Source organism: Hemiscyllium ocellatum, chromosome 30 (assembly GCF_020745735.1).
Source record: "Hemiscyllium ocellatum isolate sHemOce1 chromosome 30, sHemOce1.pat.X.cur, whole genome shotgun sequence".
Lineage (NCBI taxonomy): Eukaryota > Metazoa > Chordata > Chondrichthyes > Orectolobiformes > Hemiscylliidae > Hemiscyllium > Hemiscyllium ocellatum.
Window position 1 is genome coordinate 36,587,141 of NC_083430.1, and position 19,040 is coordinate 36,606,180.

At 40.3% G+C, this 19,040-nt stretch overlaps 1 protein-coding gene across 1 annotated transcript; it reads right to left on the minus strand.

Moving 5' to 3' along the window:
- Positions 1 to 1,283: 1,283 nt before the first annotated feature.
- LOC132829956 (proton-coupled zinc antiporter SLC30A2-like) lies at positions 1,284 to 10,776 on the minus strand. Its single transcript, XM_060847384.1, has 7 exons — positions 10,677 to 10,776; positions 9,311 to 9,457; positions 7,135 to 7,288; positions 5,100 to 5,292; positions 3,975 to 4,080; positions 2,034 to 2,168; positions 1,284 to 1,429 (listed from the first exon to the last, which is right to left on the minus strand). Exons 2-7 carry the CDS (start codon positions 9,426 to 9,428, stop codon positions 1,284 to 1,286), a joined length of 852 nt encoding a protein of 283 aa, XP_060703367.1. The 5' UTR covers positions 9,429 to 9,457; positions 10,677 to 10,776.
- Between the last annotated feature and the right edge of the window lie 8,264 nt (positions 10,777 to 19,040).

Genomic DNA, 19,040 nt, shown 5'->3' on the forward strand with positions numbered 1-19,040 from the left:
TCTGCAGACCTCACTTTTTACTCGAAGATATACTCTGTACGGGCCTGCCGGTGCCTACCGATCGTGCTAAAAGTGTATTACTAGAATCAGCATGGACTATCTCCACCAGCTAGAGAGGAGTGTGGAAAGAGAGGATAACAGACTGTCCATTCCTCCACCCAAAAGTTACATCCAACCTTTGAATAGGCCTGAAAACAAAAACATGCTGCAGATCACAGCGGGTCAGGTCTTGCTCTTCAAAACCAGTTTCTCTCAGCTTTTGGCCAACTATCACAACAACCAAAAGAGCTCGGTTTTCTTTATTAAATCACTCCTAACATATACATTATTTTCTGGTGCATTATCTCGCCTGCAGACTATATTGTGCACTAAAATAAGAGGTATAGTGTCAACTCAATGTACACGCTCAACTTCTAGAGCAAGATCCATGCTTGTCAGGAGACAATTGTCACCAATTAGATTCATAGAGTGATGAAAAGGGAGACCAGCCCAAGATGTCGGTGCTGGGACTTTGATGTTCTTATCAGATCATTCTATCAAATTTTCCCCCATATTTATCCATTTCATTTTTAAAAACTTCTTGAATCTGCTTCTATCACACTTTTCAGCCAGTGCACCTTTATTTGTAGTGAAGAGTAAAACATTATTTCTTCAAGCAGTCTCTAGATCTGTTTAGGGATACTGGCAAGAGACTCAATATGGCATACAAATTTTGAAATACAAAGTTTCAACTAATGTTTATTTTTGTTAGCAAAACTTTAATTAAAGTATTGTTTCATAAATATGAAGAACATGGATATAGACAATTCTAGAAACATTAAACAATAAACTTATTTTAACAAAATTGTCAATATTGGTTTCCCAGCACCAGGAATAAAGGTCAGACCAATCTTTTAAAAGTTACATTCAAGAAAATGGATTATCTCAACTCAAAGATGAAGTTCTCTCTCCCAACCATTCTCCTAGAAGACATCAATACATCCACCAAACAATATTGCTGGTGGGAGATGAATATCCAATTGATACATTTATGGTCAAGTTTCATTTTGCAACTACACAAAAATGTCTTAAAAGCCTTAATCTTACATTGTATAAAGGACACCACAACCCACTGTCAACACAATGGCTGGACTCTGGTTTAGACAGCAGTAAGGTAACTTCACTTCACACATTATCTTTCCTCTTGTACACAACTCATTCCAGATGTGATTCCCCAAGAAATGAACTCAAATCATGCCTCTCTCAGACATACAGATTAGAGAAACTCCTTGCACTGATGGGAACTAATCTCTGGGTTCCTGGCATTCCTTACAATTGACCATATCATCAGAATAATTTTCTATTTGGATAGTGATGGAATGGAAGTCAAACTTGCTGTGGAGCATATGGTTAGCTTCAGCCAATATTTCCCGAGCATTTGCATCCTCATCTGCAAGAAACAAAGTTCACAAATCATAAAAATGAGCAAAAAAGGGAAGAAATTAAAAAAGGCTAATGGAATCTTGATCTTTATCTGAAGTGAATACACTATGATGCTAAAATCTTAGTTCGAAAAAATGTCATTTCTCTTTTAAATTGCAGGCCTGACATTTTAGAAAATGGAAGCAGGAGGGAGTATTGTGGGCCTGCCTTGTATTCGTGGTTTAAGATTGATTGTGAAACACAGCTGTGTGCTGAAAAATCTTAACACGTGTCTACCAATTTGGTGATAACTAGAATTATGTTTTAGTGAGATTGTCAGTAGGATAAATATTGGACAGGACACCAAAGAGGACTCCCTTCCTCTTCTCATAATGCCATGAAATCTTTTACATTCACCCAAGAGCTCCAATGGGACCCAGATGTCATCTTTCATTTGGGATGTTAAACTGACAGTGCAGCACACTCTGTACTGACACTTTTAATTTGAATTGTGTGTACCAGAATTGAACCCAAAATCATCCCACTCAGGGGAAAGAGAGTGACCCATGGCCAATACAGCTTTAAAATACTTACAGCAATCCATGTCAAAAGCAAAATACATTAACACTTACTGATGGCAATGTGGACTGACAACAGTGGTTGGTTGACGGTCAGTGCCCAGATGTGGAGGCTGTGCATCGCTTTCACCCCATCAATTAACAGGAGAGACTCTTTAACCTGATTAAAATCCATTCCTTTTGGAATTCCTGTCAAAAATGCAGTGCTGAGCTTCAGTGTGAATGATGAGCGTCAATGAACACATTGTGCTCTTATTTTCAACCTTACTGTTTCCCCAGCAACTAAATGAATATCTCTACATCCCTTGCTTTCATGTCTTAGTTCTTTTTGTGACAAGACTACATCTTAACTGACTTTAACTCCCTCCATATCTCAAATTCTGCCAAGACTCAAACCCTTGTCTCCCACTCAGAGGCTCAAGAACATCTCCCATGCATTGGCAGAATGCAAAGGAAGACAAATGTCATCCCCACTGGAACCTTGAGTTCCCAGTATTTCTCTCACTTCCTCTTCCTCCTCCCCCTCCCCAACTCTTCCCCACCCACCCCCCAGTCAACACCTTCCTTATAACTCTTCAAAATCAATGCTACCATCTCACCTACTTTTTTCTATTCACAACAGACTTGTTTTATTGTGCAATCCCTTTCAGATTTCAAGTGACAGCACAGTTGTGCATCTTAAAGAGAACTTTGCTTGGTATAAATCTTTGTTCTGTGCACACCATATTTCTCATTGCTGCATAAACACACATCTTAGAAAACATTTATATGGCCTCCCACTGCTTTAAATATTTCTTCATAGTTCTTATTCTACCTCTTTCCATTGAACTCAAACTGACAATATAATTCCCTACAGAAACTGATTCTTTCCTCCACCATCACCAATTTGTCAACTCACTTACTCTTCACACCTTTCCAAAGTCAAAGGCTTTGAAAGCTAAGCAAGACCATTCTTCTTTTGCTTCATATGTTCCCATGCTTTCTTCACTGTGGCATTCTGCACCTTCATTTACGTTTTCTCAGCAGATGAAAATGTTAAATCACTGAACTTCGCCAAGACAATTCAGCCCATCATGTCTGCAGCCGCTATCAAATGATCATTATAACTTAATACCATTCGCCATACCCTTGCATGTTGTTTCTTTTCATTTAAGCATCTAATGTCCTTTTGAATGTCTCAATTGACTCTGCCCTCACACCTCCAAGCAATGAATTCTAGACATAAACCACTCACCGAAAGAGAGAATATTTTTCACATGTCAATTTCTACAATTTGCAAATCACTTTAAATCTATGCCACCTTTGTCTCAATCCTCTTACTCAGTTTCCCATTACACTGTCTATCCAGATTCCTTCATGATTTTAAAATCATCTATTAGATCTCTTTGCCTTCTTCTCTCGAACCCCAAATTCACCAATTTTATCCCTTACTGAAGTTTCTCATTCCTAGAAACATTTATGTAAATCTTTTCTGCAATGCACGGATATTCTTCCTATAGTATAGCACTCAAAATGTACGCAGTGCACAATGCCTAACAACTGTCTTGCATAAATTCAGCATGACCACCTCGCTCTTGTACTGCAAACTGCATTTCGAAAGCTGAAGATGCTGAGTATTTTCTTAACTGCTCTTTACCAGACTTCCAAATGTTCTCTCAAAAATCACGCTTCACTTCTCTAATATGCTTTTCACTTATCCTCTGAATACCTGTAGTTTTTTTTTGATTCTCAATTGCATTTTCAACTGGACACTTGTCATAACATACTTTTACTTCTTTATTTTAATTTTTACCTTTTTATTCCATCCGGAGAGCTCTAGATTTGTTTGTCCTCTTTCAAGGAGAACATACATTGAATTGTACCCAAAGCCTTTCCTCTTTGAAGGTAGAACAGTGTTCTGCTTCAAGTTTATCTTATCAACATTTCATTCTAGTCTAAGTGGCAGGGTCCATTCTTGCACCTTAAAGTCAGCTCTTCCCAGAGTTAATTACTTGCCTTCCATTAGTATGCAGAGAACGTCCCTCAGAATGGAGATGGTGGCCCCCAGAACAAGAATGGAAAAAAGGAAAGTGCAGATTGGATCCACTATTTTATATTCAGGCTAAATACAAATGAAACAAAAAAAAACTTATTCCAATGCAGTGAGCAAATGTTTAAATATCCCTTCACACTCAGAGATTCTGAAGTTTAACAGAAAATCAGTTGTGTTCTTTTCAGGGATCTCCGAATCCCTGGTTCCTGTATGAACAGGAATATTGTCAATCCAAGTACATTGCTTCAGCATGAAGTAAATCTCAATATTTTAAGAGCTAATTGCAGTAAAATGCATCAAAGAATACAGTGTGACACATGCTCAAATTCCTTCACCATACAATTGGCAGTTGCATATTCAGCTGTCTCAGCACCAAGGTCTGGAATTCTTTCCCTAAACCTCATCTTTCTTCTGCTTTTTTAAATTCCATGTCCTTGACCATCTCTTCAAATACAACTCAGTACCAAATTTTGTTGAAAGTCATTCCTAAAGCACCTTGGGACACTTTACTAGGACTCTCTCTCCCACCCCTAACAATCCTCCAATGATTGTCCATAGTTTTCCAGGAATTAAAGGTTAGTCATCTCAAGACTCCTAATAGCCACCTGGAGGAAAACAAAAACACAGGAGTGTAAAACTTGTCTATTACCCCATGTTTTTTGAACATTTTCAGTTATCAATCCTAAAGTATTGAACATGAGTTAAAAAGCTATTTGAGTAGGGGGAACAATCGGGGCAGGAACAAAACCTAAAGAAATGCATTCATATTTGGTAACATGTAGAAATAGGGTTTAATGACCTTACAGATGACCCTCAGAAGTAAGCTGTGATGGAACTGTAGCCTCAGTATCATACACTCATACTCTGCTAGGCTGGAACCTATTGAGTGCAGGATGTGTCACTCTGTATCCTTACCCTCCTTACAGCCCGTGAATAAATGCTGTTCAAAAGTAGCTTAGAAGTATAGCCTGTGCCCAGATGAAGATCCCAAAAAACTCATTCTACAACATGCCCTCCCCAAAATGCCCATTTACAAAATTAGATGTATTCCCCTTAAAAGCCATGTTACCGAAAGACTGTTCCTGTACCTTGAAGTAGATGATATAGGCAGCAATTAGGACACTGATGCTTTGTAACAGGTCTCCTACAACGTGGATGAAGGCAGCTCGTACACTGGGGTTCACGTGGCTATTGGCATTGGATTCGATATCATGTGGTCTGACCTCTCCTGTGCTGCCGTGGCTGTGGTTGTGACCAGACTGATGAAGAATGATGCCCATTCTGTGGGGAGGTAGTGTTAGGAACAGGCAAAAAGAGAATTTATAATTGGGTATGTAGCGAGACTTAAGTTTCAGTATATACACAAAATTTCATGTGATAAGGTTGGATGATAGCCAAGTACTGTACTGAGTGCCACATACAGACAGCACCAAAAGTTTGTTCATGTTGTGATTTTGTTGACATCAGAGCTGGGAGAATACATTTACTACAGTTGTTTTCAATACAACTGGAATAAGATGAGAGGGCATTTTATAAAAGATCAGGCAGGGTTTCCAATCTTGATTGTTACAAGTGATCCCTCCCGATGTTTACTCCAGAATAGATGTATAGCTTTTTAAAAATATTCATTCATAAAATGTGAGCATTGCTGACAAGGTGAGCATTTATTAACCATCCCTAACTGCCCTGAAGATGATGGTGGTGAGTCACCTTCTTGAAATGTTACAGTTTATCAAATGAAGGTACACATCCAAAGCGCTGTTAGGAAGGGAACTCCAGAAATTTGACAAGCTACAATGAAAGAACAGCAAAATAGTTCCAAGTCACAATGATGTGTGGCTTGGAGGAGCTCTGACAGCTTGTGGTGTTCCTATTTCTGCTATCCTTTTCCTTCTTCATGGTAAATGTATGAGTCTGTGACCTGCCGCTGATCAAGGCTAGAGTTTTGCATGAACACCACCCCCCAGCCCCAAACATACACACATACTCATCCCCAACGGTTTTCTGTAATGCTGAAGTCAAATCCAGAGATCTGTTGAAACTCATGTTGACCAGAACAGATACCAAGAAATATGTTGACAACCTCCTATAGAATAGTGCAATGGGTATCACTAATACAGCAGAGGGTGGGAGAAGGCAAAGTTCAACCTGAAATCAAATGGTCCCCCAATATTATCCAACCATTCCATTTAGCAATTCAACAGTGATTGGCTGATGAAGTAGGATGTTGAAGAACTTCACAGTATAACTCATCTCTTTGGGTCTGCTGTGGACTCACTGAGATTAATTGTTATGATTTATCAATAACTCTGTATCATTGTATTCTTGAAACTGTAGAAGAAAAGCTCAATCAAATTGGAGTCTTTCTGGTCCAACATTTCTCATGTTCCCAAGACTATTCCTTTAAACTGTTGCATGATAGTGACTAATAGGATAGTGCCAAGTATTGGAATCTGCCAATAGCTCTTACCTTCTGTGACAACGGAAATGATGGAACTCAATATCCCTGGCCTCAGCAAGATTGGCAAATTATCTGTTGTATTATTGTTTCTAATCTCTACCCAGAAACTCCTAGTAAAAATCACAAATCCAGCTTCAAATTTTCCTGGCATGCATTGCCCATTCCTCATTGACTCAAATGCAATGGTTTGCGAGGCCATTTCAGAGAGTAGGTTAAAAACAATTACATTGTTGTGGGTCTGGATTCACATGCAGATCAAACCAGGTACAAATGGAAGTCTTTTTATCCTCAGCAATAGTTATTATGGTCAACATTCTCAAGACAGGATTCATATTCCAGATTTGTTAATTTAATTTGAACCCATACCTCCCAGAGCACTGGCCAGCGCATTTGGATTACTAGTCCAATAATGCTACCATTGCGTCAACATCTATTACCCAGTCATGTCTTCATCCTGATGGTAATCAGTGATGCCTGAAGTAACAGGCAGAAAGAAATGCATTTAGACAATGACAAAAAGAGTGGACAATTAAACAAGTTACTGAATGGTAGCTAGTGTTCAACGAGACTACATCCTGCCAAGAGTCAGGGCTTTCCTGACAGGAGCGGAGAAAGGTCAAACAAAAAGTAACAAAATGCTACTTACATAAGAGGATACTCACAAAATATTTACTGCGACAGCACCTCCTGAGGTGATCACCATGGCACCACCTTTAATGTCGTACTGCCCAGAAATGAGTCGCTCAATCGCCAGATAGACAAGTACACCTGTCACCACCCAGATGGAAAACACAGAGACCAGAGCTCCTAGAATCTCTTCAGGACATCAGGAAGAAGAGAGTTCATTTGTATAAAATAAATGGGCAGAACATGCACAGGTAAATCCTAATTTACTAAACTAGCAGATAGCTATTCCGGTCTCAACTAAACAGAATGTAAGCAAGTACAACAATCTCAGATTTAACAAAAGCCTTGCAGTAACTAGACTGAAATAACTTGCCAGCATGTCTTGGAAAGCTGAGGGTCAGGTTGCCCAAATAAACTTACTTATGGAATTGCTGTGGTTTCATGGTATTCATAGAAACATATGAGCAAGAGCAAACCATTCAGCACCTCGAACTTGCTGTGCCATTCCACACAATCGCTGATCATCTACCTCATCACAACTTCTCACTTATTCATGGGATGGTGGGTATCACTGGCTCGGGCAATATGTATTGTCCACCCCTAAGTTGCCAGAGGGTAGTTTTAAGTAAACCACTTTGCTGTGGGCCTGAAGTCATATGTAGGCCAGACCATGTAAGAATGGCTGTTCCCTTCCAAAAAGGACATTAGTGAAGCAGATGGGTTTTTCCTGAAACAATCAATAATGATTTCATGGTCACCATTAGACTCTTAATTCCAGATTTGCTTTTATTGAATTCAAATTGCATCATCTGTCATGGTGGGATTTGAACCCAAAACATTACCTGGATTTTTAGATTAACAGTCTAGTGAGAATGCCACTACACCTTTGCCTTTATATATCCCTTGATGTCATTACTGTTTGAAATCAATTCCTGAACAAACTCAATGACTGAGTTTCTGCTGTCCTCTGGGGATACAGCATTTCCAAAGATTCACTATTCTCTGGGTAAGGAAGTTCCTCATCTCAATCCTAAACAGCGCGTCCCTTATTCTGAGAGCTAGTTGTACATCGCCCACCCCCACCCAAGAGAAAGATCCTTTGCGCATCCACCCTATCTAATTTAAATATTGTTATCAGCTGCATAAGCATCTGTCATTGTCTGCAGCAAGCTAGAAAATCAAGCTGATTGCAAATGGATAATGATATCAAGACTAGAAAGCCACAAGGCTACAGTTGGGACACATATTTTAGATAAAGGAGTGGATCTGAAGAAATTCTGCAAAACAAATCTTTAGGATGTTGCATAATGAGGAACCTCTGCAATGCTGCAGATATGACATTGAGATCTACTGGCTACAGAAAAGGTAAAAAAGATGCCAGTGACAGATAATCATTCCCATACTCTCGGACACATACATATTGGTGGTTTGGCTCAGTTTTCATTAATAAACCCACAATGCTGTCCCTCACCCTCACAAATACCATGTAAAACCTCCCCAAGCAAAGCTAGTCTTCATAATTAACTTCAGCAGGAAGAATAAAAACAAAGATATTTCAAATCAAATGGGATTTGACACAGAAAATGAACCTCAGTTATCTCAGGATTCACCATTAATAGCTTCTTTATAATCAATCAATCAATCAATCAATCTCCTATTTCTTTACCTATGCCTTGATTAATCCCCTTTTGCTCTACACCACCATCTCTTTTTGTCATTTAATTTCCGCTATGACAGAACCTTCTATTCATCCTTTTCTATCATTGTCCTCGTCACCTTACCCTTTCTTTGCACTTACATAAAAACTGTGACATTTCTAACAACTTCCAGTTCTGACAAATGACCGTCAACCTGAACGTTTGTTTCTCTCTTCACAAATGCTGTATGGGACTAGGTTGGGTTGGGATATCTAGTCGGCATGGATGGGTTGAACCAAAGGGTCTGTTTCCATGCTGTACATCTCTATGACTATATGACCCTTTCAGACAAAGGGTTTCCCATGTTTCCAAGATTCACAACATGTCACTTTGCAATTTCTTAAGCAATTCGCCCCACAGGGATCATGGGTATCTTTGAAAAGGAAAAGCAGAGAGTGGATTGTATTAAAAGCTGATTTGCTCAAATAAATGTAAACAAAAGAAACATACAGTCACTCACACTGATGAACGATCTCTCACCACGTCTATGTATAAATACCCAGTCTGGTCTCACCTGAGCGATGCCAGCCAAAGTTCATGGTTTTAGTTGCAGGCCGAGAAGAAATCCACAGTGAAAACAAGCTGACAAGCATAGTGGCAAAGTCCGTCAAGAGATGAGCAGCATCGGTCATGATAGCCAGACTCTGTGCCAAGTATCCCCCTGAATAAGAAAGATAAATGGTTGGCAAGGATCAGAACAAAGGATTTCAATATTATCCCTATTTATTCCAACATCCTGAGTAGCCACCACAATACCATTGCACAATAGCCCTACTCCATTTTAATTTTCTCCCCATCTTTTCTGAAGAAGGTTCCCGTTTCTGGACATAATTCTGACACCAATGTACCATAAGTAACCACGCTTTAGGGATTAAGAAGTTTTAATGGGCTAGTTGATCTGTACATATGCACTTTGCCATTAGAAATGGTGAAGAGTGAAAACTGGATAATTTCAATGATCCTTCCCAAATACACCAAGGCTGATTGCAACGACCGTTCAACCATGGGCATGGTTGACTCAGCAACGTCAATGCCAGGAATTTCCGATTCAAATGGTTCTTTACTAATTTGAATTGGTTAAAGGAATTTATTTTCAAAAATGTATTGGTTTAAGTATTCTCCTTAACAGAACCCAATTAACACTAGTTTCAAATCAAATATGGAATTGAAATGCTTGGACGGTATAGCGACAAAAATATCTTTCCATTCTTTTGTAGGAGAGTAGCTGCAGCTCAGAGGATAATACCCTCACCCAAGTTAGAAGGTCCTGGATTAATTTCACATTCCAGGCACAAGGACACTGATCTAGGCTAATATTCTTAATGCAATATTGAATGTGCTACACTAACGTAAGTGCTGTTTTTCAGATACAACGTTAAACCAATGTATATTACATCAGTGAAAGTAAAAAGATTACACAATGTAGTGATTCTAATGAAGTTAGCCAGGTAGATCTCATAGAACATAAGTTCCCTGACTGGACTCGGCTAACTGCCCCAATCAAGGAGCCCTGGCTGACAGATATAAACAGGAGAGTCAGACATCCTGTTCACTCAGAGCTGGCTCTGAGGAAGCCAGACAAGTCTCAAGTGCTATGTATATGTAAACAAAGGATGACTTGGTGGTGGGATACCAGCCTCTGTAGAGTTATTTCATGCAGTACTATTGAAAGAGCAACGGTTAATTATGGCTACTGTTCTGGTCAATATTCATATCTCAACCAATGCCATCTGGCAATTATCAAATAGCTGTTTGTGTGAGCTTGCTGTCAGCTGCATTTCCCACATTACCACAGTGGTCCCACTTCAAACATTATCAATAAAGTATGCTGAGGATGTTAAATATCCAAGATAATAATAAGTTGTTGTTTCCTTCTTTACCTATTATTTCACTAATTATAAAGACCAAACAAACAGCAGAAGCTAGATATAGCCTCCTACGGGCATTCTCTTTATCCACTTCCTTATGATCTCCAGAGGATTGGCTGGAATGGCAATGCCCAGGCTCCAGTTGTTCTAGGACAGGGTCCATATGTTTCAGACTGCCACGTAATTTGGTTGAAAAGGTTTCACAGTGCTCCAGGGAAGTGCTATAAACCAAAGAGGAAAACAAAACCTATAAATATAATAAAGGGAAATGGCAATATAGTAGTAACATCACTGTATTAGTAATCCACAGAGCCAGACTAATGCTCTGAGTTCAAATCACCCCACATGGTAGCTGATGGAAACTAAATTTAATCAATGGTGTCATCATGTTATAAAGTACAGACTACTGATCGTTAATCGGGCGGCACGATGGCACAGTGGTTAGCACTGCTGCCTCACAGCGTCAGAGACCCGGGTTCATTCCCGTCTCAGGCAACTTTGTGTGTGGAGTTTGCACATTCTCCCCGTGTCTGAGTGGGTTTCCTCTGGGTGCTCCGGTTTCCTCCCACAGTCAGAAAACGTGCAGGTTAGGTGAATTGGCCATGTTAAATTGCCTGTAGTGTTAGGTGAAGGGGTAAGTGTCGGGGAATGGGTGTGGGTGGGTTACTAGTTGGGCTGAAGGGCTTATTTCCACACTAAGTAATCTAAATCTAAATTTCCACTGATCTGACGCCTGGAACTTACATGGAAGGAAACGTCTTCTAAAAAAAGGAACTCAAAACACTAACACAAAATGGCCACAGGGATCACCTGACCCACACAGGTTAATTTCATGAAATCAATATAAATTAGACCAACGTATAATATGAGCTGAAATTAACATTCTCCCCATGGCCAATCAAATCAGTCAGTAAAGCCCCATGCAAACAGTGAAACAGTTCTTATGTGCTACTTGATCGACATCATTATGAGAATCTACAAATGTTGGAGTTAAAGCATCTATTTCAATTAGCAATCTGGAAACAACACCTCCATGGACTCAGCTTTTATTATAAAAAGGAGCATTTTGACAGACCAAGAGAGCTGGAATTAAGAAAGCAGAACCGAACATACACTGACAATTTTGAAAAACATGAAGATTTGTGAGAGTAACTACAGTTGAAGGGGAGCCACAGGGGAACAATTAGATTTAAACCAGTCATAAGCTGATCTCACTGCATCAAGACCTTTGAAATAATTGGAAAAATAACTCCTTGTTATTGGACTTCTAAATTCTCCCTGCGTTCCTTGCCTCCCTCCACCTTATAACTTCTCTGTTTTATTTTTCTTTGCATGTTCGGGAACTGATTTACTGTTGCTTCAATCAAGCATTAGATGTACTGTTTTTAAATCATTTATTTTTAAAAACTTGAGCGAGTTTAGTCAATGAATACAATTTTAAAACACACAAGAGAATCAAAACAGAAAATCAAAGAACTGTGGATGCTGAAAATCTAAAACAGACACAAAAAGTAGCTGGAGAAACTCAGCAAGTCTGGCAGCATCTGTGGAGAGAAAGACAAATTAATGTTTCAGGTTCAGCTATCTTGCTTCAGAACCAAACAGGACACAAAACATTCACTCTGCTTTCTTTCCACAGATGCTTTTAGACCTGCTGAGTTTCTCCAACAATTTCTGTTGTGGTAAGAGAATCTGTCTGATTTTATTTCTGCATCTCATATATGACTATGCTATACAAAAAGAGTCTAGAATTTAAAATTCACTTCATTAACAACAGCTTTGTATGCAATGAGAGGAAAGTAGCTTATTCACTTTAATGGACCAGTCGCAACAATAAAATTTGGAATTGAGAGCTAATCTCAGTGATGGTAACCACAAAATTATTGGTGATTATCTTAAGAACCCATCAAATTCACTACGAACATTTAGAACAGGAAATCTGCTAGGCTTAGGCAGGCAGGCGAATATGTGACATTCAACCTGCAACAATGTGATTAACACAACTTTTCTCATGGGCAATAATGATTGCCCTTACCAGTAATGTCCACATCACATGATTAAATTTTTAAAATAACAAAATGTCAATTCAACCCTCTGAATGCCTTTGCCCATCTTTTATAGTCATAGAGATGTACATCACGGAAACAGACCCTTCGGTCCAACCTGTCCATGTCGACCAGATATCCCAACCCAATCTAGTCCCACATGCCAGCACCCAGCTCATATCCCTCCAAGCGCTTCCTATTCATATATCCATCCAAATGCCTTTTAAACATTTCAATTGTACTAGCCTCCACCACTTCATCTGGCAGCTCATTCCATACACGTACAATCCTCTGAGTGACAAAGTTGCCCCTTAGGTCTCTTTTATAGCTTTCCCCTCTCACTCTAAACCTATGTCCTCTAGTTCTGGACTCCCCGACCCCAGGGAAAAGGCTTTGCCTATTTACCCTATCCATGCCCTTCATAATTTTGTAAATCTCTATAAGTTCACCCCTCAGCCTCCGATGCTCCAGGGAAAACAGCCCCAGCCTGTTCAGCCAATCCCTATAGGTCAAATCCTCCAACCCTAGCAATATCCTTGTGAATCTTTTCACAATATCTTTCCGATAGGAAGGAGACCAGAACTGTACACAATATTCCAACAGTAGTCTAACCAATGTCCTGTACTCAATACTCTGACCAATAAAGATTTGCACATCCTGTCCCTCAGGATTCCCTCCAACAAGTTACCCACCACTGATGTCAGGCTCACTGGTCTATAGTTCCTTGGCTTGTCCTTATCACCTTTCTTAAACATGTTAGTCAATCTCCAGTCTTCCAGCACCCCACTTGTGACTATCAATGATACAAATATTTCAGCAAGAGGCCCAGCAATCACCTTTCACTTCCCACAGAGCTCTAGGGTACACCTGATCAGGTCCTGGGGATTTATCCACTTTTATGTGCTTCAAGACATCCAGCATTTCCTCCTCTATAATATGCACATTTTTCAAGATGTCACCATCTATTTGCCTACATTCTATATCTTGCATGTCCTTTTCCACAGTAAATACGGATGCAAAATAAGCGTTTAATATCTCCCCCATTTTCTGTGGCTCCGCACAAAGGCCACCTTGCTGATCTTTGAGGGGCCCTATTCTCTCCCTAGTTACCCTTTTGTCCTTAATATATTTGTAAAGACCCTTTGAATCTCTTAAATTCTATTTGCCAAAGCTATCTCATGTCCCCTTTTTGCCCTCCTGATTTCTCTCAAGTATAATCTATCAATTCTAACTTTTTAATCCAATATCTTGTTTCCCCGCATTACTCCAACCCTTAGTTAAAAAGCTTGATTCCAATACTGATAAATTTTGCAAATATGGCCTGCTGAAGCAATCCAGTGTTCCTGATTTCACTCTTCTTTTTGAAAGGGTTCTATTACCCAGTTTATCACTCTCAAAGTACTGCTTGCCTCAAACTTCTGTCACTTTCAATATTATGCCCCAAGATGTCAATCAGATCCACATTGCCAGTTTAGGTTGGAGTTGGTTGCATTAAATAAAACTCAAAACGAATGTCTAACTAATTTTCTTGAGACAGCCTACCTTGCCACTTTCATTCCCCATGGCACTGGGCTGCCCTGCAATTTGTCAGACAGACTTAAATCTAACATCAGGCTACATATATTGCCAAACGAACAGCACATTCTACCAGTTGATCACCCAAAGGTGAATGATCAACCCTGTTCTTTACCTGCATGGTGTTGAGATGTTCACTGATTCATTCTGTTGATCGCAACATTCTCAAAATCTTCATTTCTAAATCTTGGCTCAGGGGCCACTATCAGTGGGGTTAAGGGTGTGGGTTCAAGCCTAACTCAAAATTTGGGAACAAAATCTTGACTAACACTCTAGTGCATTGTCAGAGGTGTTGTTCTGCATGAGACATTACACCAAGGCTCAGCCTGGACATTTGGATGAACACAATAGATCTCATTATACTAATTCAAAGTAGAGAAGAGTTCTTCCCGCTGCCAGAAACAATATTTCAATTAAAAATTACTTTAACATAGCACTGTGATGACCACTCAATTTCTTCAACTGCTTTACCAAAATAATATAATTACTGAAATGCCAATATCTAGATTCTTTTAATGTGAGGTGATTGCCATACTCTATCGTACAGTCTGTGGCAGAGCAAGGTGTTTGTCCAATGACAGGGAAAGCTGAGATCACAGACACCAAACTCCATTGCCTGGATGGGGACAAACATTATTAATCCCTATCCTAGGGAGCTGTTGTCCTGCTTGCTTGTGGGTCAGCATCAGAGCAGAGAGTGCTCTGTATCAACAAGCCCCTGTAAATTCAGCAGACACATTGCTGGAACGACATCAGGCTGCTGTTCAAATCCAGGAATAGCACAAAAATAGGTTGTTCAATCATTGCCACATTTGTTGCTAGTGGGATCTTGCTTATCTGCATTGCTGTGATGTAAGAAACATGGCACTCAGTTCAGCAGGACCTCAAGTGCTATCATGCAAGGCACTATATAAATGTAAGTCTTTTCCCTCACTTCTCCAATTACTAGCTTTTAAAAGTACAGCTTGGTATTGTCCTGGCTTTACTTCCTTTCACCTGTAGTCCCCTGTACTCCCCACCAAGCTGTTTGCTAATTTTCTTTCTTCCCCTTATCCGTTACTGGTTTGTTCAATTTCCTTTATGTGGCTCATTCAAGCGACCCGTTCTTCAATGTCTGGGGCAGGAAACTATCGAACTGCAATGGGCATCACAAATTTGATTCTTACCTAATAACCATTTCCAAATAACACGCGCCATCCCAATGGGGAATAAAGTGCTGGAGAAATTCAGCAGGTATGGCAGCTCTGCAGAATCACGGGACTCGAACCACGAATTCTTTTGGCCTCTCCAGTACTCGCTGGGTTTTTAAAATGTCAAAGCTCCAGCATGCGCGGTATTTCACTTCTATTCAGGAGGTTCGTTTTCGCCTCCCTTACTGGGCAACACTGAGAATGCAATTTTCGCCCAGTTAGTGGTCAGACCCAGGAACACGGAATTCTAACACACACCCAAACACCAGATGTCTGGGGAGTTTTTGAATTTCACGGCAACCCCGGACGAAAGGCAAAGAGATGATGTTGAAGGCGGGCGAATGTTTGACTGACACTTACCCGGCGGATCGGCTGCTCCCGGGGGCCAGCGAGTTCTTCAGAAGCGGAGATGTTTCGGGTATTTCATCCATCGTTTTTCCAACTTGAAAAATAAAGGCGAGATCTCGTAGTTTGGGGCAAGTTCTCAATCCCACTTGGGACTGTTCCCAGAGCTGAAAAACTTGAGTGCAAAGTTCCCCTGAGGGGGGTTTAAAGTGATCAGGAGACCTGGGACGTGTGCTCTGACATCTTTTTATCAAGAGTTTCGGACCGTGTGGAACTGCTGAACCCGGCTCTCCCCGTGTGCAAATGGGAACTCGGGGGCAAAGTTGGAAACAATTCTAAAGCAAAGATTGGGGCGAGCTGTGCAAATATCACAAATTCTCCTGAAAATTGAAATCTTACCGATGAGCGTGTTCCAAAGTTGCATTTTTATTTCACCAACGTGGGTTGTTAATGTGAAATTTAAACCCAAACTCATAGCATTAGATAATGATTTGGAGATGCCAGTGTTGGACTGGGGGTGGACGAAGTTAATAAAATCACACAACACCAGGTTAAAGTCCAACAGGTTTATTTGGAAGCTAGTGCTTCCAAATAAACCTGTTGGACTATAACCTGGTCTTGTGTGATTTTTTTTAGTATTAGATAAATTAGTTTTACCGTGCTGTTGCTCATTCGACTTGTGTTTGTACGGTCTGCCCAAGCAAGGAAAACTTCTCAAAATTTCTCACATTTCAACAACAAATTGCATTTCCCCAAGAGGGACTGTAACCAGAGTGCTGAGGGTCAGGTGAGGAAGTTGGCTGAGGAGTGTACGTTTGTGTAACTGTAGGGGGCGCACTCACTGTCCAGGCATGCTGCAGGTAGACATCAGAATCTTATTCAGAGCTGTCGTAACAACTGCAGAACCAATAACGTCTTCCTGTTCAAACGGTTATCTGATGTGCAGCACCGTACATCCTGGGTGATTTCACTCATCCAACCTAATATGCTCAAAATTGTAGTTTTAGTTCAATTGACTGGACGGTCAGTTGGCAATGCAGGGTGATGTCAACACCATGGGCTCAATTCCCACATTAGCTGAGGTTACAATGAAGGCTGAGATTACTCCATCTCAGCACTGTGGCTCAGTGGTTAGCACTGCTGCCGCACAGTGCCAGGGACTCAGGTTTGATTTGACCCCTCTGCTGACTGCATGGAATTTGCACATTCTCCCTGGGTCTCGATGGGTTTTCTCCCACAGTCCAAAGATGTACATGTTAGGTGGATTGGATGTGCTAAATTGCTCATTGTGACCAGGGATGTGCAGATAAGGTTGATTAGCTGTGGAAAGTGCAGGGTTACAGGGATAGGGTAGAGGATGTCAGTCTGGATAGGTTGCTGTTCGGAAGTCAGTGTGGATTTGATGGACCAAATAACCTGCTTTTGGATTAGTGGTGCTAGAAGAGCACAGCAGTTTAGGCAGCATCCGAGGAGTAGCAAAATCGACGTTTCGGGCAAAAGACCTTCATCAGGAATAATTTGCCCGAAACATCGATTTTGCCGCTCTTCGGATGCTGCCTGAACTGCTGTGCTCTTCCAGCACCACTAATCCAGAATCTGGTTTCCAGCATCTGCAGTTATTGTTTTTACCCAAATAACCTGCTTCCACATTGTAGGGATTCTGTGAGTCTCAATCTCTCCCCTCACCTGAGGTGTGGTGACTCTTGAGCCAAACTCACCGTTACCCATCTGTTTGTGGTGAGAGAGTAGCCCTATGGTCCTCTGGAACAATGGTGACTTTTGCTTACTTTCACATAGCCAAGGAAAGGCAGGGAGCCAAGCATCAGAGTGGGGCAGTGAGATGAGCTCACGGTGGGGCAGCAAGTAGGGATCTGGGGTGGTTCGACAGTTTTTTTTCAGTGGGACACTGAAGTAGTAAGATGCTCACATTGAACTGAATGGTGACAAAGCTCCATAGCAGAATAGCAAGGCAAATGGTGCAGTGAGCTGGGTGTGGTACTGAGAGGGAGGAATCGTTAACCAAAGAAGTTCAAGAAAAACTATTTAATTAAAAAGTGGTAGCAAGTCAGATGGTTGGACAGAATGTAAAAAAAGCAAAAAATGACTAAAAGACAGGTAAGGATGGAAAAAAATCAGTCTGGGAAAATGTCAGCTCGAAATATAAAAACAGATGGTAAGAGTTTCTATAGCTATTTAAAAAGGAAAGACATTAACAATCTGAGAATTGTTCCTGTAGAAAGTGAATCTGGGGAATTAATGCTCAAAAATATGGATATGGTAGGTGAAGTGAATTTGTTTTTTTGCATTTTCACTATAAAGGATGCAAGTAACATCCCAGAATCAGGCTTCAAATCAGGAAGTGGGAGGGAGAGATGAACTCAATTACAATCATTAGAACTGAGGTGAATTGTTGAAATTGTGAAATGACAAGTCCCCAGTTCCTACTAGACTACATCTTAGAGACTTTCAACTAAAGGGTTACTGAGAAATGGATAGTTTGGTTTTAATTCTTCAACATTCACTAGATTCTGGGAAGATTGGAAATAGCAAATGTAGGTCCTTTATTCACAAAAGCATGGGGGACTAAAAATAAGGAAATTACATGCCAGTCAACTTAACACCTGTCATTGGCAAAGTTTTACAAGCTATTATTAAGTAAGCTATATGAGGGCACTTTGATAACATCAAGATAAATAGACTGGGTCACCATTGTTTTATGATAGGGAAATTATGTTTGACCAATTGGCAACATCTGCTGTGGATAAAGGGGAACTGGTGGATATACTATACTTAGAGTTCCAGACGGTCACATTAGGTTATTGTGGAAAGCAATCATGTAGTGGATGGGACAACATATTGGCATGGAGTAAAGATTGGCTATTGTACAGGAAACAGAGGCATAAGTTGGTCATTTTTGGTTGGCAAGTTGTCATGAGTGTGTGTTACAGAAATCAATGCTGGGCCCTCAATTTTTCACAATTTGTATAAGTGACTTGGATGAACAAACCAAAGTCATATTTGCTAAATTTGCTGATTACACATACAAAGGTGGAAAAGTAAGGTACAAAGAGGACACAAGGAGCCTGCAACTGGGGATAGATAGGTAAAGTGAATGAAAAAGATCTAGCAAATGGAATATCATGAGGGAAAGTGTGAAGTTTTTCATTTGGCAGGAAGAATAAAAAAGATGCATATTATGTGAGTGAAGAAACAACCCTTTA